General features: G+C 35.2%; 1 protein-coding gene and 1 long non-coding RNA gene across 6 annotated transcripts in view; one reads left to right on the top strand and one right to left on the bottom strand.

Annotated features, from left to right (window-relative positions):
* The first annotated feature begins 2,465 nt into the window (after positions 1-2,465).
* Positions 2,466-23,388, top strand: part of MIA2 (MIA SH3 domain ER export factor 2) — a 90,881-nt gene continuing 69,958 nt past the window's right edge. For 4 of the 5 annotated variants that reach the window (XM_041758355.1, XM_041758354.1, XM_041758356.1 and 1 more), the window contains exons 1-6: positions 2,466-2,761; positions 5,395-5,528; positions 7,953-8,039; positions 10,853-12,041; positions 20,564-20,782; positions 20,880-20,980. In XM_041758355.1, the coding sequence (XP_041614289.1) occupies positions 2,647-2,761; positions 5,395-5,528; positions 7,953-8,039; positions 10,853-12,041; positions 20,564-20,782; positions 20,880-20,980 (1,845 nt within the window). In that variant the 5' untranslated portion in view covers positions 2,466-2,646. The remainder of the gene's footprint in view (positions 2,762-5,394; positions 5,529-7,952; positions 8,040-10,852; positions 12,042-20,563; positions 20,783-20,879; positions 20,981-23,388) is intronic. The other variant, XM_041758357.1, reaches the window with a different exon arrangement.
* Positions 7,063-10,278, bottom strand: LOC121492971. The gene is made up of 3 exons (XR_005988353.1): positions 10,206-10,278; positions 9,539-9,648; positions 7,063-7,547 (listed from the first exon to the last, which is right to left on the bottom strand). It is a non-coding gene; the product is annotated as an uncharacterized LOC121492971 (long non-coding RNA).

Here is a 23,388-nt window from a genome sequence, read left to right as displayed (position 1 = left end):
CAGGTTCCCTTGATGATTCATTCTTTAGCTTTATGCAATTAGTATTCTTATTTCCTGAATGGTTTCTGAAGAATGCCATAGTTCTTCTAAATCTGTATTCCTGACTGAATGTTACCATGAAATCTTCTCAGCAGCAGCATATTTTAATATTGACACAACACTTGACCTGCAAAATGCATCAGCAATTAGATAATATCTAGCTAGCTTAATAGGACTTTCTTTATAGTGAAAATGGATGCTTTGGTTTCCTTAAACCAAGTGCTCTTAACCCTTTCATGTGCCACCTCTTCACCTGGGCCTATTAAAGACAGTTAATATTATGCTACCACTTAAAGTATATTTAAGTGACGATCTGAAAATAAAGTGAAATAATCTGAGTGCATTAAGTAACAAGAATTTGGGAACATTTCTAGGAGAAAATCTCCAGGCTGGTATCCTAGACAAAAATTTTCCTACTGTTTTTGACTCAAATTTCCTTAAGTCCAGTCCATAGACAAATTTAAATTTAGCTGTGTTCTTAACTTAAAATAAAATTGGGGTACCTGTCTGGCTTAGTTGATAGAGCATTCAAGTCTTGATCTTGTTGTGAGTTTAAGCCCCACAATAGGTATAGAGATTGCTTTAAAAAAATCTTAAAAAGGGGCAGCCCGGGTGGCTCAGCGATTTAGTGCCGCCTTCGGCCCTGGGCCTGATCCTGAAGACCTGGGATCAAGTCCTGCATCTGGCTCCCTGCACGGAGCCTGCTTCTCCCTCTGCCTGTGTCTCTTTCTTTCTCTCTCTCTCTATGTCTATCATGAATAAATAAATAAAATCTTAAAAAAATCTTAATTAAATTAATTAGTTCAGAATTTAACTCTAATGTCTTTAATATCGAATACAAAAAGGAAAAAGAATATTATTATTCCTGATTTGATATTATAAATTATGCAAATAATTGTGTTCCAAATTTTGAAGCTGAGGAATTAAATGTCTTTGACAACATAGTTTATAGACTTGTAAAAGTATTCAAGAAACTAACCTCAAGTGGTCATGTGTACAACTATACAGTGTTCTGATTGCAAGCCAAATGATCTTCAAATTCATGCTGTCAGATTATTTCTAAAGATGTAAAAATCTTTGATCTGAGAGAGGGAACTTCTTACTGACTATTGTTTTTGGAAAACAAACAAACAAACAAAAACCACACTGGGTTTTTTGTTTGTTTGTTTTGTTTTGTTTTGGATCCTGAAAGCAAAAGTCCTTCATTTAGCTTGCTGGGGTGCTAGATATTTGTTTTGTTTGTATCAGGCACTAGAGGGGAGTGTGGTGTCATAACTGCTGTATTATGCAAACCAGGCACACTGGCATGGCCAAATACAGAGAAAAGATACAGCAAAGGAGTTAGAAAAATACTTTCTCAAGGTTGAAATAGGACAACTGTGGTTTCCCCAGATCTACTGAGATCTAGTGTCCCAATATAGGGCTTTCCTCCCTTTTAAGCAGCAATAACCTTTAAATAAAGTGACTTTGATAGCTTTATTGTTATTTTACAACAAGGTATGCCCCAATTTTATTTTCTTGCTAATTTCTTTTTAATATGTCCCTGATTTTTTAGAAAAGGGAAATAATATCAAAAAGTATAAAGAAGAAAGGGAACACACTTGGAAGAATACTATACACTCTCACAGTATGGGGGAGGATTCTTTCGATCTCTGTCTCTACTGACAAGAAAATGCATACACTTTTAAGTACATGGAATAATGCTATACTTGCTATTTCCGGAATAGTTTTGTTGCAGATGGAGATAGACATCATTCTGTGGCAGATGACTTAATTCTCGGTGGTAAAGCATAGTGGTTATGAGTATGGGGGAGTCACAGTGCCTAGGTTTAAATTTCTTCTCTACTCACTATGTGACTTTGGACATTTAATCCATTTAATCCATCTCTATGTACCTCAGTGTCCTCATTTGCAAAATGGATGATAATATCACCTACTTTAGACAGCTGATGTGAGATCTCATAATTAAATGTTTAAAACAACACCCAGAACATAAGAAATGCTTACCACATTTTTAACTAAGTACAAGTTTAAATTTCATAGTATCACTGAAGATTTTTAAAATATGAAAGTGGTATTAAAAGAAAACTTTCATCATATTTCAAAGCCATGCTTTTAATATGTTATTACTCCTTCTACACATAACTATATACTTTCTCCATTGATATTTGCACGCATTGAGTATTTGCATGCAGCAAATACTCAGGTTGTATTGATTGATCTATCTAAAGACTTTAACATAAAGAGATGAGCTACATTTTTTGTGGAGGCCTGAGAACTGTCCTGTTGAATGCAAGTTTCCTTTAAGTGAGATGGTTTTCCATGGGTCACCTTTATAAGCCATGAGTCCAACTAAAAACCTCTGTTAATTATTAAACCCTTATGTATTATCTGGATACCTGACACTGCAGATTCTGAACAGAAAGCATTTGCCCCTCAAGTTAAGCCTAAACACCAATCGAAAAACGTAATTATCAAGGGATTTAAAAAAAACAAAACTTTTTCTCTTGAATTTAGTAGAGAGCGCGGGTAACTCTTGTTTTGGCTGGCTATCTATGGCCTCAACAATTGGTTTAAACCTTGTTTGGGATTCCTGCTTGTTTTAGTATGGCGGAGCTTGGAGTTCACAGAACCCTCCTTTTGGTAATTTTTCTGACAAAATGTCTGGAGGGCACAAAACTGCTGGCAGACTTAAAAAAATGTGGTGACTTGGAATGTGAAAGTAAGTTTGCTTTTCTTTTTTTTCCTTCTTTTCCTCTTAAGCTAAGGTTCTGAAATGACATAATATGTTATTGTGGACCTGTGTGATAGAGATGAGCACTAATATCATTTAGAAATATTTGCAATTATAAAATATACTTCACTATAAAAAGAAAATGCTAGAAGGAAAGCGTTTTATAATAGTTTTTTTTATATAATAGTTTTTAATGTAAGTGTATCAAGGGGCAAAGATCGGCCTGATACATAAATATATCAGAAATTATAAAGATATTAATTCAGGCTTTAAAAACAAATCCGTGCTCTTACTATTTTTTAAGATAGCTAGAATTGATTTGTATTGATTTGTATTAAAAAGGTTTTAAGCCATTTGATAATTCTTCATTTATGAAGTGCTGGTATTTTTTAGTTTCTATTTCGCAATGAGAGCTTTCTGATTCTTATGAGTTTTCTAAAAATGTTTTTACCTTGTATCACCATGATTTATTGTATACACTTTATCAAATATTAATCATTTCTGCGTTCATTTATTATGTAAAAATACTGAAATCAGTGTTAGGAGTAAATAATTTTATTTATATCCTTGAATATTAAATTTCTCTTCTACAAAGAAAAATTAATTTTCATTTTATTGTGTAAGAAGTTATTTTTCTGGGCCAACCCAGGTGGCTCAGTGGTTTAGTGCTGCCTTCAGCCCAGGGCCTGATCCTGGAGACCTGGGATTGAGTCCCACGTCGGGCTCCCTGCTTCTCCCTCTGACTGTGCCTGCTTCTCCCTCTGTCTGTGTCTGCCTCTCTCTCTCTCTCTCTCTGTGTCTCTCATGAATAAATAAATAAAATCTTAAAAAAAAAAGAAGTTATTTTCTGTTATTAGCATTATGGTGCAAGATGAATAGTATCACAATTGTTTTAAATATGTTCTAGCTCTTCGGTATGTGAGAATTGTTTCTGATTTGCAACATGTAAATTAAAATGCAAAATATTAGTAGAAATGTAAATAATTTATAAGTAGATTTTTTATAGTAAACATTTTTCTTAATCATTTGGATATATAACTTGATATATAAAGAAGATTTACTAGATGATGTTTTATAATAGTAATAATCTTTCTCTCCCTTTTTACAACTTCATTTTAGTTTCCTTAGGGCCGGACATGAAACATGGAAAGAGAACCTTCAAATTTATAGTAATTTATAATGTTATGTTAACTGTAATTGTATGGCTTAAACAAAAGTATAACATATGTCAATATAATTATAATAGGTAATATGGTATGTATATTGCTTTATGTATTGAAGGGCTAAGCCTAGTATATGTGGTTATGATCATAATTATTGAGGGCTTATTATGTGCTGGGTCTGGAAGGGTAGGATTATGTATCTAAGAGGAATAAAATGAGATGTCAGATAAGTTTCTTGACCTCCAGGAATTTTCATTCTAGTGAGTGGTGATAAGACAAGTCAGCATGAAAAATAAATAGTGATACAATATAAGGATAATAGGTAATATTGAAGTTCAGAGAAGGGGCAGAACAGATTGGACCAACTTGAGATGTCTCATAGAAGAAGTAGGATTTGAGTTGACTACGGAGAGAGATAGAAGGGCTTCTAGACTTAGAAAAGAACAGAAAGAAAAAGCACAGAATATGGAAGGCAGATATTGCAGTGAAAATAATCTCAGTACAAATCTGACTCTACCATTTATCAGGTGTGTGACCTACTTTCTGACTTGGTTATAGGCTCATTTGTCAGACTGATAAAAGATTATTGACCTTAAATCTGTTTTGGGGATTTAATAAAATAAAGGTATGAAACAGCTATCATAATGCCTGGAATATACAGCAGTCCCCTTTATCCATGGGTCACTTTCCATGGTTCTAGTTAGCTGTCGTCAACCATGGTCTGGAAGCCGATGATTCTTCTTTTGATGTATAGTAGTAGCACAACTATATGTCACAGTGCTTACCTCATGTTCCTCACTTCATCTCATTAGGTAGGCATTTTATCATCTCACATCACTGCAAGAAGAGTAAATACATTATAAAATACTTTGAGAAAAGGAGATTGGTCACATAACTTTTATAACAGTATATTGTTATAATTATCCAATTTTACTATTATTGTTGTTAATCTCTTACTATGCCAAATTCATAAATTAAATTTTATTACATGTGTGTATATGTAGAAAAAAACATAGCATATATAGGGCTTAGTACTATCTGTGGTTTCAGACACCCACTTGGAACTAGGAGCCTTGGAACACATCCCCCACAGATAAGGGGGTTACTCTGGTAGGTGCCAGGAAGAAAATGAATTATCTTTACCTTTTCTTTTCTGAGAAGAATGATAATGACATATTCCAGGAACAACAGATAGATGAACTTGACAGTAAAGAAGTAAGAGGAAGTCATTTTAAATAAAGAAGAGGATCAGGTTATGTATAGCCTTGGATACCAAGCTAAAGAACTTAGAGTTGATTCTAGGTGCAGTGGGAAGTCTATGTAGGTTTTTGAGGTGTTATATGATATGAAGAAATTAGCATTTGGAAATACATAGGATAGTCTGGAGGAGGGCAAGATGCGAGGGGGAGAAATAACATTTTAATTTAAATTGTGTGTTTTCCTCATATGTTAACATAGCTTTAATAAGCAGAGTCTTAGCCATGAGAGATTACAGAGGACCTGACTGCCGATACCTGAATTTCACTAAAGGAGAAGAGATATCCGTTTATGTTAAACTTGCAGGAGACAGGGAAGATCTATGGGCAGGAAGTGTAAGTATCTAGTCTTAAAAATTAAATGTAGAATAAATGACTAGCTTGTACAGAATACCTGTTTTTCATCTCTAAAGGAACTTTAATAATTTTAAAGCACTTTACATATGTAGTATATATATGATATATATTAAAAACCATTAACATATTTTTAAAATATTTATTTGAGAGAGAGACAGAGAGTGAGAGAGTGCATGCATCAGTTGGGGGGAGGAACAGAGGGAAAGAACATCAAGCAGACTCCCCACTGAGTGCAGAGTGCCACGTGTGGGCTTAATCTCATGACGCTGAGATCATGATCTGAGCCGAAATCAAGAGTCAGATGCTTAACTAACTGAGCCACCTAGGCACTCTATCCTTAACATATTTAAACAAACAAAAAATGGTCATATTTGGTCTTAGTTCCAGAATTTCTTTAAATGTAGTATTTGGGGAAGGCATCCTGGTTGAGACAGAGAACTAGGATTGTCTTGAATTTACTTTTATATAGCATGCATAGTTTTTGAAGTTAAGTTTTATATTTACTTGGAGAATAAAATTACTTTAGAGGTGCTGGTGGAGATTATGGGAGGTCTAGGCAACATCAGTGATACCATGGTGCTGCCAATGGCTAAGTTTAAGAGAGACTGAGAAGTTTCAGTTAATTAAAAGAAAAACATGTCTTTCTGAGCAAATAAAGGACAGCTTTTTTTAAAGATTATATTTATTTGAGAGAGAGCACACACAAGCAGGGGGCGGAGTGCAGAAGCAGACTCTCTGTGGAGCAGGAAGCCCAATGTGGGGCTCAATCCCAAGACCCTGAGATCATGACTTGAGCTGAAAGCAGACACTTAACTGAGTAAGCCACCCAGGCACCCCAAGGATGGAGTTCTTATTGAAGAGATCTCAGAGAGATGTGTAGCCTAGAGAAGCAAGGTATATGAATTTTTCATGAAAAACAACAATAACAACAACAACTGGGAGAATCTTTTATTTGGCCCCCAAATCCTATTGTACTGAAATTCCTAGAAGCCTGAATAATCTCTCTAGGAAAATTAATGATAAATGTTTTCAGTTGGAAACACACTTGTATCTTTGATTCTATCATTATGCTTTATAATGAAAAGATGCTATAAGCAATTTTACTCCCAAACTGAACGAGTATGACCAATCTGATGCATACATCATTTCCATATTGAACGCACAAAAGATTTTTCTGTTGGGTAACCTCCATGATCACTATTTGAAGGAGCAGATTCTGTTTGGACATATCCTGCTCTTTAGCATCAGGGTCTGTACAACTGAACCCCTGACTGTCAATGGCCAGAAATATTTGGCTTCTGTAGTTCCCAAGATTCTTTACTGCTTATGGTCTCTTAAATATGCTGGTGTGTATCTTTGAACACATTAGAGGCAAACAATGCAACTTTAAGAAAAATGACATGGTAGGTATAATAAGAGGAAAAGAAAGCATTCTTTTTTGTTTACCAAGTGTGAAAATGATAGTTCCATACAGAAGCAGCATATAATGTGTGGAACCAGGGTGACGTTTCAAGCATATTTAGTTTTGTACACTAAGTGTTTAGTCCAGGCAGGCAGCTGTTTAAGAAACCACACTGTAGAATTTACCCACAGACTATGAATTTCCAAATAGCTGCAGCAACTATAGAGCTAGAAGAATCATAGTTAAGGTGTAAAGGCCCTGGATCAAAGGACTTTGCCAGGGATAGAAAATGGACTGAAATTTTCATTCTCAGGGACACCCTATTTGTACTTAAACTGGATTGAGAAGATCCCTATTACTGAGGTAGCCCCAGAAAAGTTGGAGACAAATTCTCCTAGGAGGACTTACAGATCTTTGCTGTTTTGATGAATCCATCTTGGCTCTTCAGAGTTTAAACCTCTTACTTGATTTTGATATCCTGAAAATGCTGAATATGTCACAGCTCTGTCTAGCTTGGCTACAGTCACCATTCCTTTGCCTTTTGCTATCCTAGGTTTACAATGTAAATCTGTGGTCCACCTGGGTAAGGAAGGTCCCTGGCAAACATAGAAAGGAAGACAATCAGTATTGATATGGCTTTCCCTCAGAAGTTTGAAAAAGTGGCATTTTACAACTTGGCTCTTTGTTCCCTGAAAATAATGCTATTCTTTGGAATAAGGGGTACCTGGCCAGCACAGTCTGTAGAGCGTAAGACTCTGGGTCTTTGGGGTTGTAAGTTTGAGCCCCATGTTGGGTGTAGAGATTACTTAAAAATAAAATCTTTTTTTTTTTTTAAAGAAAGAATGTGATTTCACTCACTTTCCTTTAGATGGCAAGTGAAAACTAATTATATTTGTGATTTGTGATAGATGAAAGCCAAGGATATAGGGCAAAATTAGGCTCAGTAGTTATTATGGCTTTGATCACTCTTCCTTGCTAATCTTTATTCTTCATTTTGGTAGAAAGGAAAGGACTTTGGATACTTTCCCAGAGATGCAGTCCAGATTGAAGAGGTATTCATATCTGAGGAAGTTCAGATATCAACTAAAGTGAGTATTAATAACATTTCAGTTGTTAATTATACTTAAATTTTCTTGGCTAAAATAGTTTTCTATAGTATTATAAATGTCCATTGGTTAAGTATCTTGTATAGTGAAGACATAAATAATTGATCTGAAAAAAAAATTGGTCTGAGAACTCACTCTAGGAGTAGCTTAAGTATGTGAATAAAATTAGTTAAGACAAGGTTGATGACAGGCATATTGCTTTCTGAAAAATTTACAAAGTAGTAGAGTGTAGTGGTTATGAGCATCATGGATTCTGGACTGAGCTCAAAGTCTGACTGTGACCTTGTGAGCCTTAATTTTCTAATCTGTAAAATGAGGATGATGATTATAATACAGTGCTACTTCATAAATTTATTGGGAAAAGATGAACATATGTAAGTATATAGAATAGCACTTAGTAAGTGCTATATAAGTATTAAATATTATTACTAAGGTTATTATCCTACTGGGACAAAATTTATTTCCCATCACTCTTTTCAGGTCTCATATTTGTACAACTTCTTTTTCTGTTGAATTTTAAGTAAGCTTGATAATGTTGGGTTTGATAATGTTGGGCTTGATAATGAGAAAAGGAATCAGAAGATGACTTTTCAATATGTAAGTTTGATTAGCCCATTTAATTCAAATTCCAGGTCAAGGCAACTTACCTTAAAAAAAGGTCAATAAAAAGTGAATCAGCCTAGTCAAACAAACTATTATCTGTCTCTTTTCCAGCATAAATTCTGAGATTAACAGTTAATTTAATGTATAATTATTGATCCTGTAAGTTTACCTCCAAAATATAACTGGAATATATTGTCTTCACTCTCCCCATAGCCCAACCTCATAATCTTTTGATTAGAATGCTGCAATACTGATCTCCTGGCCCCTAGTTTTGTCCTCTTCCAATTTATTCTCCTAACAGCAATGGATCTCATAGGAACAAAACTAAAACAAACAAACAATTCAGTTGTCATTCCTTTGGCTTAAAGCCTGTTAATGGATTTCCAATGAACCTAGAATCAAGCCCTGATTCCTTACCCTGGCTCTACATGATCTGCGCTCCTGTCCCCAACCTCCACCTCAATGACCCTCTCTTATACTGCTCTCCCCTCACTCACTATGCTCCTGGCCAACACTTGCCTGCTGACTGTTCTTAGAACATGCAAAACACTTTCCCAGCCCAGAAACCCAAACAGGCTTTGCCCTGTGGTTCAAATGCTTTCTCCAGGTTCTTCACTTAGCTAGTCCCTTCTTATCCTTTACATCGCTCTTATCTTTTACATTGCCCATAAACATTGGTGCCACACAGAGGCCTTCCATGATGATTCTTGTGGAATTACTGCATCTTTTGATTAAGATGCAGTAATTAACAGATTAACAGATTCCTGTTTATTTCCTCCATTGCACTTATCACAATTCATCATTACCTTTTTCTTTTTGTTTACTATAGAATTTCAGCACCTAGCACAGTGCACAGCACGTAGTAAGCACATACTTACCATGTAAAATGTAAGCCCTACATTTTTAGATCAACTTCCCTGGGAAACAGACTCTGAGGTGGACCTTTGCACCCAAGAGGTTTACTGGGGAGTACTCATAGGAATAACACCTGTGAGGGAGCAAAAGAAGAAGCAAAATTGGGCAGAGAAGTTGAACTGTGATGCAGTTGCAACAAAAGTCTCAGCTGATTCCATAAGGAACTCTGAATCTGGGATGGCCTTTCAGAGTTGCCTTGAATAGAGGCAAGGCATTAGTGGCTTACCTGGGGTAGTGTAACTTGGGGTAGGTTAGGCTAGTGGTAACAGAGAGTTACTATTAGTTACTAATAGTAACAGAGTTACTATTCTAAGCACATCATTCATTTAATCTTCACAACACAACACCCCTATAAGGTGGGTACTGTCATTATCCTTATTTTACAGATGAGGAGACTGAGGCATAGAAAGGACATATAATTCAGCCAAGTTCATAGAGCTAGTAAGTGGCAGGGTCAGGACTTAAACTCAGACAATTGGCTCCAGAGTCTGTTCTCAATCACCTACTATACTGCAGTCCCTAAAACATTGTAAAATTTCAATTTTGAAGTTTACTTTTTAAAAATTCTGAACTTTATTCTCATTTCATAATGATCATATCCAAAAAACAGCACAGATCACTGTTTCATACCTTCAGATTAAAAAGTAACAACCTTGGGGCACCTGCCAGGCTCAGTTGGTAGAACATGCAACTCTTGATCTCCAGGACATAAGTTCAAGCCCCACATTGGGTGTGAAGCCTACTTAAAATGAAATTTTAAAAAAAATATTAACTTCACCATTTTTCTTCTGGAAGATCTGGTTGTTCTGAGATGAACAAGAGGATTCCCCACCACAGTTGACTCTATACAATAAAAGAAGTTTAAATGTTGTAGTGCAAATTTTAACAAGGCCTTCATGATTTAGAGTCTCTGGGCTGTCTGAGCTGTCTCCATGTGCTGTGAAATGCCCCTCTCTCAATTCACCAAACAGCTGCATGTGTCTGTTTAATGCACTCTTAAAAGAAGCAAGATTTTGTGAATGTGTATGCCTTTTCATCAAGAGTTTATTTTCAGGATATACTCAAAGCTTGAATTTTCACTTAGATTTATATCACTGACCCTGAGTCAGTTGTGATATAAATATTGGAGATTAGGAGTTCTGGTTTTAGTTTTTGTTGTGATGTTAAGCTAGTTGTATGGTCTTGGGAAAATCAGAGTCATCTGTTTTAAATGATTTAGGCAGAAACAAGGAATTTTAGTATATTTAGTATATTTAGAATCAATTTTTTTCTTATAGGAATCTGATTTTCTTTGTCTTCTTGGAGTAAGTTATTCATTTGAAAATGAAGACAGTGAATTAAGCAATGATGATGGCAAAAATATACATCCATATGAAGAAGATAAGGACCAAAAATCTAGTGTATATGAAAGTGATTTTCAGACAGAATCTGGATTTTATTCGCCTTCTGAAAGTACTTGGTTTGAAGATCAATTTCCAGCATCAGAGGCTCCTGAAGATATCAGAAGTACTACTGAATCAAAAGAGTGGGAAGGAGTAGAAGCTGGAAGTATGGAAGAAGATTCTGTTCCAGAAGTGGATCATATCCTGCCATCCTCAACTGTGTCTGAAGTGAAAGGATGGTTTGGATTCGGAAGGGAACAAGCTGAAGGAAAGACTTTTGAATCAGTTATTGAACCTCTAGAAGAAAGTTCATTTCAAAGTAGAAAAATGGCAGGAGAAGATGGGAATGACCTGGAGGAATTAAATAATGATAAACACCAAACAGAACAAAAGCAAGACCCTGAACTGGAATTCTATTCATTGCCAAAGAAACAATCTGAACTAGATTCTGAATCAGAGAACATTATCAGTCCTCAAGCCACTGGCTGGTTTGGGGGTAGTTTTAAAAGTTATTTAGGTTTTGGAGATGAGAATAGAGGGCTTGAATTATTGCCTAAAGAAAGCAATCCACCACTACAAGACGTTCTTGATTCTATATCATCTGAGGAAGAACCCACAGTTCCATGCACAGAAATATTAACAGAAAAAGAAGACATAATTGCCAATGATACCTCAATTCTCAGGCCAAGTTGGTTTGATTTTGGTTTTGGTATGCTAGGCTTTGTATACACCAATGAACATAAAATTGTATCAGATGATGGAAAAAGTGAAGAAGGAGGTGGAGGAGATAAACACGAACATCCTCCAACAAGTAAATTTGACCCTGATACAGAACAAGAAATAAAAACAATAAAAAGTATGGAAACTGAAGATCAAGTAGACACAGAAAAAGTCTTAGAGAAAACGGATGATTTTGATACCTTACCATATTTTAAAAAGTTCCTATATAATTTTGACAACCCCTGGAACTTCCAGGACATTTCAAAGGAGACAGAATTGCCATTTTCTAAACAGATACAGGATGAAGAGAATGTAATTGAAAATGATGAAACAGAAGAATTTTCAGCTGAAAATTATCACACAGGTAATATGAAACTTATAATGTTGAAAGGCAGATACAGTCAGGTTGGTATAAAATATTTATAATACAATTTGTTTTTAAAATATAATTAATTCTTATAAGTACAAATTGGATAAAAAAGTCCAGAAATCCATGTTTCTTAAAATATTCAATAATCAACAACATTATCAATTATCCTTTTAATACTTTTTGGTTTACTGTGGGACTTAGGTCTTAATATTATGAAATACCAAGGGAGAAAGAATGATTGGAGATACATATATGTTCCAAGAAGATCTTAAGGTATTTTACAATAAATTCTTATTTTTTTTCCAAAATAGTATAGTAAATAGGTTTAAAAATATAAATAGTATTAAGGCTTTTTTTTCCTTTTTAAACAAAAGTAGTTTCTGTTCCCTCTGTCCATTTCTACTCTCACCTCTGTCCTAGGGACAGTAATTTCTTTCTTTTTTTTTAAGTAAATTTCTTTAGTATTTATGTCTATTTTCTAAATAAAACCTATATACTGTCCTGCTTTGATTAATCTATATTAGATGATGTCCATTGACTTTCTTTTTTGGTAAATGAGGATTTCTTTCTGCTCATTTACATTAACTTTTTAGCTCATTAACACCTTCCCAATATAACTATATTTGATTAGTTTTCTCTCAATACTGGGAGCTTAACAGTAGGCAATGAAGAGGGCAGAGTATCAGAAGATACTCCTAGATCTAGATGTCTAGGTGTCTAGTAATTCCTACGATTAAAAACAAGTGGATTTTATTTTATTTTATTTTTTTAATATTTTATTTATTTATTCATGAAAGACACACACACACACACACAGAGGCAGAGACATAGGCAGAGAGAAGCAGGCTCCATGCAGGGAGCCTGACGCGGGACTCGATCCCAGGTCTCCAGGATCACACCCCGAGCCAAAGGCAGGCACCCAACTGCTGAGCCACCTGGGCATCCCCATGTGGATTTTAAGTAAAGAATTATATAACATGACTTCCCACATCTCTATTTTGATGTCTCTCTGATGGACAGATTAGAAACTCTGCAAATACTGGCCAATAATACAGGAACAATTGAACCCTAGAATGACAGAGAGCCTTTCATTAGAAGAGATCAACAATGTTGCAAACTCAGATGCAAACACATTTATTTCCGTCAGAAAAGGCTGATTTGCTTGAATTTCCAGAAGAACTATATACCATTTCTTAAGTCTCCAAAATGTGACCTCTTTACTTAATTAATATCCTTAACCAGAACGTAGACTCAGATTCTCACCCTTATCTAAAGGAGGAAGGTGTAGGTGTGATGCTTTTGAATGACTAAAAATATTAAAGTCCTATATTATCAAAGGCTAAAGAGGAAATTATTTTGTCCTACATGTGTTAGATCCTAAAGGGATATTTGCAAAAAAGCAGATAAAAGTAGTAAATAACTGAGACTAAAATAAAGCAAAACAATAACAGATCTAGAAATAGAGAAGACTCAAAATATAGATATATGAAAATATTTTAGAGCATATGTATAGAAACTCAAGGGCATCCTGAATATCGCTTGATATTTATTATTAGTAGAATTTATTTAGTAGAATTTATTATTTCATAGAGTGATGCTAAGAGAATTTCTAAATATGAAAACTTGGAGAGGGGGCCCCTAAGTGGCTCAGTTAGTTGGGTGTCTGCCTTCAGTTCAGGTCATGATTTCAGGGTCCTGGGATAGAGTCCCACATCACATTGATCTCCCTGCTCAGTGGGGAGCCTGCTTCTTCTCCCTCTGACAACCCCCTGTTTGTGTTCTCTGACTCTCTCTCTCTGTCAAATAAATAAATAAAATCTTTAAAAAAAAGAAAACTTGGAGAACAATCAAATGAGAATAAGGCATTTATGGAATTATAACTAGTTTTGAGGGACTTTCATGAAAACATTTGGAAATTCCTTTAAGTTTCTAAAAAAAGATAATGCCATTCTATATACACAAAGTAGATTATTCCAAAATATTATGATATTAATTAAATGGAAAATAACCTGGGGTCATGTAAAATTTGTTTTTAAAAAGGAATACTAAAAGGAATTCAGATAAAGCCACAGGCCCTATTTTTTGGCTATTGGAGAAATAGGTACAACAGCCAAAATTTTCAGATAATTTCAATAACTCTTTTAGGAAATACCAAATGAAAATTTGCCTTAATCAGAAAGAATGCATAAAAAATGAATTACTGATCTTAAATCAATACTTATGAAAGGCTGAGACCTGAGATAACCAGATTTACAGAAACAATAATATACTGACATAAGTCTTTACAAAACAGATAAATTAGGGAACGATTATTTATATTATAATATTAGTAACTATTTTACAAAATACTCCAATTGAACTTATTTAAATAATGAGTTTCCCAAGTACAGTTAAATATGAAAAGTTCTTCATTATTTTATTTGACTTAAAATTCTGTTTATTATAAACAATTATAAGAAAGGCATATCTGTATCTCATGTAAATCTTAAAGCTCAGGTTTAAGTCATGTGAAAATAATACCCTGAAATTAATTTAATTAGTTAATTAATTATAGAAATGCTATAGGAAGTATCCATTTTTCTTAACAAATGTATTTATTTTATTATTTATTTATTTAAAAAGAGTTTATTTATTCATGAGAGACACAGAGAGAGAGAGGTAGCGACATAGGCAGAGAGAGAAGCAGGCTCCATGCAGGAAGCCTGATGTGGGACTCAGTCCTGGGACTCCAGGATCATGCTTTTAGCCAAACTCAACTGCTGAGCACCCCGGCATCCCCAGACGTATTTATTTTAAATGCAGTTAAAACACTATTTTATTTTATGTTTTGAAAGATTTTATTTATTTATTTGATACTGAGAGAGAGACAGAGCATGAGATGGGGGGACAGGACAAAGGGAGAGAAGGAGAAGCAGCACCCCTGCTGAGTGTGAAGCCTGACATGGGCTCTATCCCAGGACCCTGGGATCATGACCTGAGCTGAAGGCAGATGGTTAACTGACTGAGCCACCCAGAAACCCCCAGTTAAAACAATATTTTAAAAAGAGTTTAGCTACATAAATGTTTAAGTGTAATTAATAATAGAATTAAATTTTTTCCCTAATGCCATTAAACAATCTTGTAGATCACTATTGAGTCCTGTGTTTACAATAGTCTCATTGTATTTAGACTCCTGAGTTGATTGCTCCTTTTTTTTTTTAAGATTTTGTTTTTGAGATTTTATTTATTTATTTTAGAGAGAGAGAGAAAGAGAGCACGCATGAGTAGAACGGAGACCAGAGAATGAGAGAGAAGGAGATAATCTGCTGCAGACTGCACTGAGCACAGGGTCCACCTCCACACTTGATCCCACAACTCTGAGATGAAGACCTGAGCTGAAACCAAGAATCAGATCCTTAGCCAACTGAGCCACCCAGGCACCCCTCATTTGCTCATTTTTAACTTTAATGTCCACAGGTGGCATTATTAAATTGCTGATATGTGTTTGCTTACTTGAGACTTTTTTACCTTTTGAACAATGCTAAATAAGTGACAGTATCAAAATGCTATGTTAAATTCATAATTGAAAGTGCAAAATTAGACACTAAATAATTCTCTTGCTAATCTTTAATACTGCTTTTCAGAACTGCACTGATATTTTCCTATCATTGTCTTAAAAAGTAACTGAGAAGTAAATTCCACAGTTTACCTGAATTCTATACTTCAGGTGAGGACTGGTTAGAACCTTTTTTCTCCTTTAACTCTAATTAGTTAGTTCAATCAAATGATCAGCTTAAACTGTGTTTGAAAATTGAATTATCTGGGATGCCTGGGTGGCTCAGCGGCTGAGCATCTGCCTTCGGCTCAGGGCCTGATCCCAGGATCTGGAATTGAGTCCCACACTGGGCTCCCTGTGAGGAGCCTGCTTCTCCCTCTGCCTGTGTCTCCGTGCCTCTCTTTCTGTGTCCCTCATGAATAAGTAAATCTTAAAAAAAAAAAAAAAAGAAAATTGAATTATCTTAAAATAAATGGCTATTTGATATGGTATGCACATGGATATATGTTGCAACAATATAAATGTGGAAAATTTTGACCTAGGTTTCAAGTTATACTTTTTTTCAATTAATTTTGGGGAAGGATAATCCTTTTAATTTAATTTAATTTTTTAGGATTTTATTTATTTGAGAGAGAGAGAGAACACAAGCAGGGGATAGGGGCAGAGGAAGAGGGAGGAGCAGACTCCACTCATCAGGGAGCCCAACTAAAGGATGGATCCTAGGATCCCAAGGTCATGACCTGAGCCAAAGTCAGATGCTTAATGGACTAAGCCCCTCAGGCATGCCAGATAATCCTTTTTATTTTTTTATTTTTTATTTTTTTAAATTTTTTAAATTTATTTATGATAGTCACAGAGAGAGAGAGAGAGGCAGAGACATAGGCAGAGGGAGAAGCAGGCTCCACGCACCGGGAGCCCGATGTGGGATTCGATCCCGGGTTTCCAGGATCGCGCCCTGGGCCAAAGGCAGGCGCTAAACCGCTGCGCCACCCAGGGATCCCGATAATCCTTTTTAAATGAAGGTTCTCAAAAGATATGCATATATATTTTCTTTTTTCTTTTTTTTATTTAGTTATTATAGTCACAGAGAGATAGAGAGAGAGGCAGAGACACAGGCAGAGGGAGAAGCAGGCTCCATGCACCGGGAGCCCGATGTGGGATTCGATCCCGGGTCTCCAGGATCGCGCCCTGGGCCAAAGGCAGGCGCCAAACCGCTGCGCCACCCAGGGATCCCTTTTTTTTTTTTTTTTTTTTTTTATTTAGTTTATATTTTTATTCTAATTTGAACTCAGGTATATTATCATGTAAAGGTATAAATCATTAAAAAATTTAATATGTAGCAAAAAATCAGAAAAATCAGGAATATTTTATTTAAATCTCTATCAGCCTTGTTACACTGAAATGCAAAATAAAACTTATATTTTCCCTAATGATCATATGATCAGTTGGATAATATAAGATTTTTCTCTGCCCGTACAGATTTATGACTTCTGTAAAAAAAGCAGTGATAAGATTTATAATTTCTTGAGTTCCTTCTCAGAAATTTATGGCACTTATTGAAGCAATATGTGAATCCATGAGATCACCAAATTAAAGGAAACGTGTAATTTTGCCTTTGCCAGACATCATAGCATAAGAATGAAATCCAAAATACAATTTTATTATTGATTTTAATTTGACTTCTCAGCACAACCTTATGTTGTTATTGGGTCTGAATGAGAAAATAAGCATATACTTGTGCATACTTATGGAGGCACATTTTTTACTAACAGTTGAATGAGGATATCTTGAAATTTTTTACTTTCATATTCTACTTAAAATATCTTTTCTATTGAGCCAACATAAACACAAAATGTTATTTTAATACTGTCAATCTTCACTTAATTGCTAAAATAACTTAAATATGATGTAAAGAATATAGTTTGAACTTATATTATCTATATTTGTTTTATACAACACACTCTAGTAAATTAGTAAAGAACACACTTAAAAATATAAAACATCCTATAATTACTAGCCAATGAGGATTCTTCTCAATCATTCAACATTTTTGCTTGATATAAAAGATGTATCCGATTTTAGGATTTAAAAAGCCTCTACTTATTCATCATTTCTCCTCATTTATCCACTGGATAATATGATATATATAATAATACACTGGAGGTGGGATGAAGGGGGAAACAAGGATTGCCTTTGAAATTAACAAAACTGCAAGAGGGTAGGAAAAGTACAATACCTCACATTTGATTGCTACCCTGTCATTTTCAAATTTGTTTCAAATATACTAAGACCACGGGTATCTTTCTTTGTGAATGGTTAATATAGTTTCTTTGGTAGTGGATGGTTCTTCCTCTTTGGAGCAATCTCATTTCAAGTTTGAGAGAGAGGGCACCTGGGTGCCTAGGTCAGTTAAGCATCTGACCTCAGCTTGGGTCATGATCTAAGGGTCCTGGGATTGAGCCCCATGTCAGGCTTCACACTCAGCGAGGAATCTGCTTCTCTCTCCTCCCTCTCCCACTCCCCACTCCCATGCGTGTGTGCTCTTTATAATATAAATAGATAAAATATCTTTTAAAAAGTCTGAGTGATAATGAGTTTTATATTTAATAGTACATACTGGCAAATATGTGTTGTAGATATGCATGATCCAGTGGCCTACACTGCATGACATGCAAATTAACTGCTGTAAGTTTTAATATCGTCTTTCTTTTTTTTTAATATTTTATTTATTTATTATTAAGAGACAGAGAGAGAGAAAGAGAGAGAGAGAGAGAGGCAGAGACACAGCAGAGGGAAGAGCAGGCTCCCTGCATGAAGCCCGACATGGGACTTGATTCCGAGTCTCCAGGATCAGGCCCCAGATTGAAGACAGGCACTGAACCGCTGAGCCACCCGGGCTGCCCTAATATTGTCTTTCTTTGTGTAACTGGCACAGTTTGTTCTATTTATTAAATAGAATAGGTGGTTGTCATGATTACAGCAACCAGCAGAGTGGTTATGGGAAAGTATCCAGGCAAGGTGATCATTGAAATAGCTACTGACCATATTAAATTATTCCAATTGCAACTTATCCCCAATAGGTGGTAAAACAGTATTTTCTAATCTGAAGCTTCATTTGCAGGTAGCTTTTGCCACCTGCTAATGGCAGTTCAAACTAAATTTTTTGTATCAAGTCCCCAGATGGAAGTATCATGTTGAGTCCTTCTGAAGCTTGATTCTGAGTTCTTATTAAAATATATTTGATTTCATTGCTTTATTTTGTTAATTGCTATGTTTATGAATCAATTTGTGTTTTATGCCCCTCCAGAGCAAGTCTTGTGTTAAAAGCCCAGTGTGACAGTATCATGATGTAGTAGTGTCTTACTGGTTTTTTTTTTTAATTTTTTTTTCCTAAAATTTTTATTTATTTATGAGAGAGAGAGAGAGAGAGAGAGGCAGACACAGGCAGAGGGAGAAGCAGGCTCCGTGCACTGGGAGCCCGACGTGGGACTCGATCCCAGGTCACCAGGATCATGCCCAGGGCCAATGGCAGGCGCTAAACCGCTGTGCCACCCAGGGATCCCCGGTTTTTTTTTTTTTTAAATAAATCCTTCTGTACAAAAAAGGATTCATACTAAGATACTTTAAATAATATCATTTTGACTTTTCTGGTTCTCTAACAGATAAAGTAAGAAAAATCTATCTTACCAATTTTCTTTAATGGCAGGGATATATATTTTTGCAATTGCATTTAAACATTATACTTTCTTAGGTAATAAATATATCTAAGAGGAATCCTATGGAGAACTATTTAATGTCTTACCCTTAGTTATAAGCTTATAACAACAACAAAAGAGACAACAATGGAGTTGTTGTCTACGTTATATATATATATTTTAAATAGGGTTGTTTTTTTTTTTTTAAGATTTTATTTATTTATTCATGAGAGACAGAGAGAGAGAGAGGCAGAGACACAGGCAGAGAGAGAGGCAGGCTCCATGCAGGGAGCCTGACGTAGGACTCGATCCCGGGTCTCTAGGATCACACCCTGTGCTGAAGGTGGCACTAAACCGCTGAGCCACCAGAGCCGCCCCTAAAAAATAGTTTTTAGGACAAAAAGGCAATCTAGTTTTAAAAACTTTTCCTTGGTAAAAGAATAAAGAAAAGACATTGTGGTAGGCTGAATAATGACCATTCAAAGATGTTCATGTTTTAATTCCCAGACTCTGTGACTATGTTACTTGACATGACAAAAATGACCTTGCATATGTGATTAAATTAATCATCCTGAGATGGAGAGATTATCCTAGTGGGACCAATATTATCACAAGGTTTGTTAAAAGTGGAAGGAAAGAGGGTCAGAGCAAGGGATAGGTTAGAAGATGTTGTAGTGCTATCTTTGAAAATGAAAGAAGGGGCCATGAGTTAAGGGATGCAGGTAGCCTCTGGAGGTAGAAAAGGCAAGGAAATAGATTCTCCTCTAGAGCCTAAGGAAGAAACACAACCTTGTCAACACCTTGGTTTTAGGACTTTTGATCTCCAGAGCACTAAGAGAATATGTTTATATTGTTTAAGTCACTAAGTGTGTGGTAATTTATTATGTTAACAATAGGAACGAATGCAGGTTGCAATTTATGTTTTAGTGAATTCTTTCCATAAAGAAGTGTCACAATGACCACAAAAATTCAAAGAATGGCCTGCCTAGAAAACAAAAGGGAAGTCCAGAACAAAGCAAGTATTAAAAGAACTCCAGGCACCTAGATGGCTCAGTTGAGTGTCCAACTCTTGATTTTGGCTCAGGTCATGATCTAATGGGCTGTGGGACTGAGCCCTGCATGGAGCCCTATGTGGAGCCCCATGTGGGGGATTCCCACTCAGTGAGGAGTCTGCTTGAAGATTCTCTCCCTCTGCCCCTTCCCTAATGTGCATGCATGTTCTTTATCTCTTTAAAGTAAATAGAGAAATCTTAAAAACCCCCAAACATTTCTAATTTTATTTGCAGATATGACCTCTAAAATAGAGTCACCCATGAGAATTCATAAAGAAGTACATTTCAAAACTCTATCTTCTAAAAATAATGGTGAAAAATCAAAAATATCACTGGATACTAAAGGATCTACTGAGGCAGAAATAGACAGATCTGTGGAAAATACCCTGCCAAAAAGTCCAATGGTTTCACCCGATTACGTTTTGCCTTCTCAAAATTACATTGCTAAAAAAGGTAAGAAAAAATTATTTGTTCTCTAATGCAGCAATTAAGAAAGAAATTAGATTCAAAACTTATATCACATCAAGTGTTAACTTATTTTTATTGACAGAAGATGCTTCTGAGTGGCAGATTCTGAAATATTTATTTCAAATTGACATTTTTGATTTCATGAATTCTGCATTTTCATCAATTATAATCCTTACAAAAGGGGTAAGTTGAACTTTTAAATCTTTTGCAATAATTTTGCCTATTTTTCTAAATATAGGAGTAGTTGAAAATGATGTTTGAGTGAATCCTCCCTATGCAAACATTACATAATATTTCTCTTTCCATAAAATCTTAACTGTAAGATTTCTCTTACATGAACATTTTGTTGCAAGGATATTGTTAAGGATTTTTTTTTTTTAGCCTTTAAGTTTTGTTGATCTTCAGCATTGTTTTATTTTTTCTGTTTTATTCCCTTTTTTTTCAAATCAGGGAAAATTATGCTAAATGGATTAACTTAGAAATAATATGAGCTAAATGGATCTTAAGCAAATTATTAGTATCTGAATAATAGCTGTGATCTCAAAGTAGTGTATTGAGAATCTTACAAAAGCAACTAATATCTCAAAATTTGACCAAGCTGTAGCCAAAATTCCAAAATCTGTCTACCTTTATTGTAAATCCTATTAAATCCTATCTCATTTATTGCAGATGAGATATTGCAAAGGACTTAGCTATATAGTACTTTATGTAGAAGGCCTTTTACAATTTTTTTTCCTTTTCTCATTTACTGTTAACATATAAATAATTGAAGAAGCACTTTTATCTTCTTATATTTTAAGATGAAATTTAACAGTAGCTGCTTTAAGGAGATTACTCTAGTTGAAGGACATAGGTTAAAGAAAAAAAACAAAACAGTAATTAAAATACAGTGCTGTAGTAGCCATAGAATGCTATTAACAGACTGATCAGCCTACTGATGCCCTAGTAGACCAGCTGGACGTGGTAGCTAGAGATGGTGGGGAAGTAGGGCCTGGGAAAGTGTCTCAGAGGAGATCATATTTGAGCTTACCTTGAAGGAGGAGGACTTAGACAAAGGAAGGGTCGGCATTCTAGGTTGAGGAGAGAACATTTTTAAAGGTAAAGAAGTAGGAGAGATCAAGGCATTTTTGGAGAACTATAAGCAATTCAGTCTGATTGAATATAGGATGATAATGAAGATTATATAGGGATTAAGTCAAGAATAGCTTTGAATGTTATACCATCTTGTAGATAATGGGCCGCTATTGAAGAATTTTAAGCAGGGAATAAAATGAAAAAGTTTCATTTATAAAGTGTATCTGCCAACATTATCAAATGAAGATTGAACAGGTAAAGACCAAAGGCAGGTTTGGTCAAGAAGTTAATTGCATTAGTTTAGGAAATAAATGGTGAAGGTCTAAATCAGGGTATATAAACAAATGAAATGAATGAAACATAGGTAAAGTTGAGAACTGTAACCAATGGAGTGTGTATGCTTTATCCAAAGGATGTTAGCTACTATTTACCTTTAGCCTGGTTTTGCCAGATCTTTTGATATTTCAAGATAAGTTGGAAATCTGGATATTTTGTGTGAAATCTCTTAATTTTGAATGGTGGCAAACATTCAGGTTAAAAAGAAAGAATGTCTGTGGATCAAGTTTGGCCCACTAGCCACCTTTTTATTTATTTATTTATTTATTTATTTATTTATTTATTTATTTATTTAATTTTTAAAAAAGATTTTTTTATTTATTCATGAGAGACACACACAGAGAGAGAGACAGAGACAGGCAGAGCGAGAAACAGGCTCCATGCAGGGAGCCTGACGTGGGACTCAATTCCGGGTCTCCAGGATCACACCCTGGGCTGAAGGCGGCGCTAAACCGCTGAGCCACCCAGGCTGCCCCTAGCCACCCTTTATAACCTTGGTCTAATATCTGATGGTGGTTGTTAATGTATTTGGAAGGACAAACTAGATGGGTCTTTTGTAGATAGAATTCATTGGATTTAATGATTGAATGTAGCATGGAGAGGAAAATAGAAAAGTGAGGATAATTTACCAGATTTCTAGCTTGGGTGACCAGGTAGATGGTGGTGACTGTGACAAGAGTCTGTGAAAACTGGGCTTAATAACATATATCAGTTTGCTTTCAGAGGCTTCCTCTTCACTTTATTTCTTTGCTAAGGTTTCAGAGAGTTACATATTACCTGGTAAATAAGCCCAGAGAAGTGATTAATTTACCCCATATGATTTGGTCTTAAAGACGCTGATTAAAAACTTTACTTAGAAATCTGCTCCATCACAGGAGAAAAGAAGCACTAATAATAATTATAGAAAGTCATAATAAAACTTTCAACTACCCATGGAATTAGTTCTATATTGGTATGTCCTACTGACACATACCTCCCCTGTCAACCCTTCCCCTACAAATTGTACTTATGGAGTTACTAAATTAAAAAAATAATAATTTATTAATCAGTATGCCACATTCACCTCTCATATAAAGTGCTTATTTAATAAAGGCTATGAAGTATGTTTATTTTTGTGGACTCAGTAAATACAAACACATTTTACTTTAACCATTTTTTTTTTTAAGATTTTACTTATTTAT

The sequence above is a fragment of the Vulpes lagopus genome, chromosome 6, assembly GCF_018345385.1.
Source record: "Vulpes lagopus strain Blue_001 chromosome 6, ASM1834538v1, whole genome shotgun sequence".
Classification (NCBI taxonomy): domain Eukaryota; kingdom Metazoa; phylum Chordata; class Mammalia; order Carnivora; family Canidae; genus Vulpes; species Vulpes lagopus.
The sequence above is the reverse complement of the archived record's forward strand: the minus strand, read 5'-3'. Positions and strand labels throughout refer to the sequence as shown.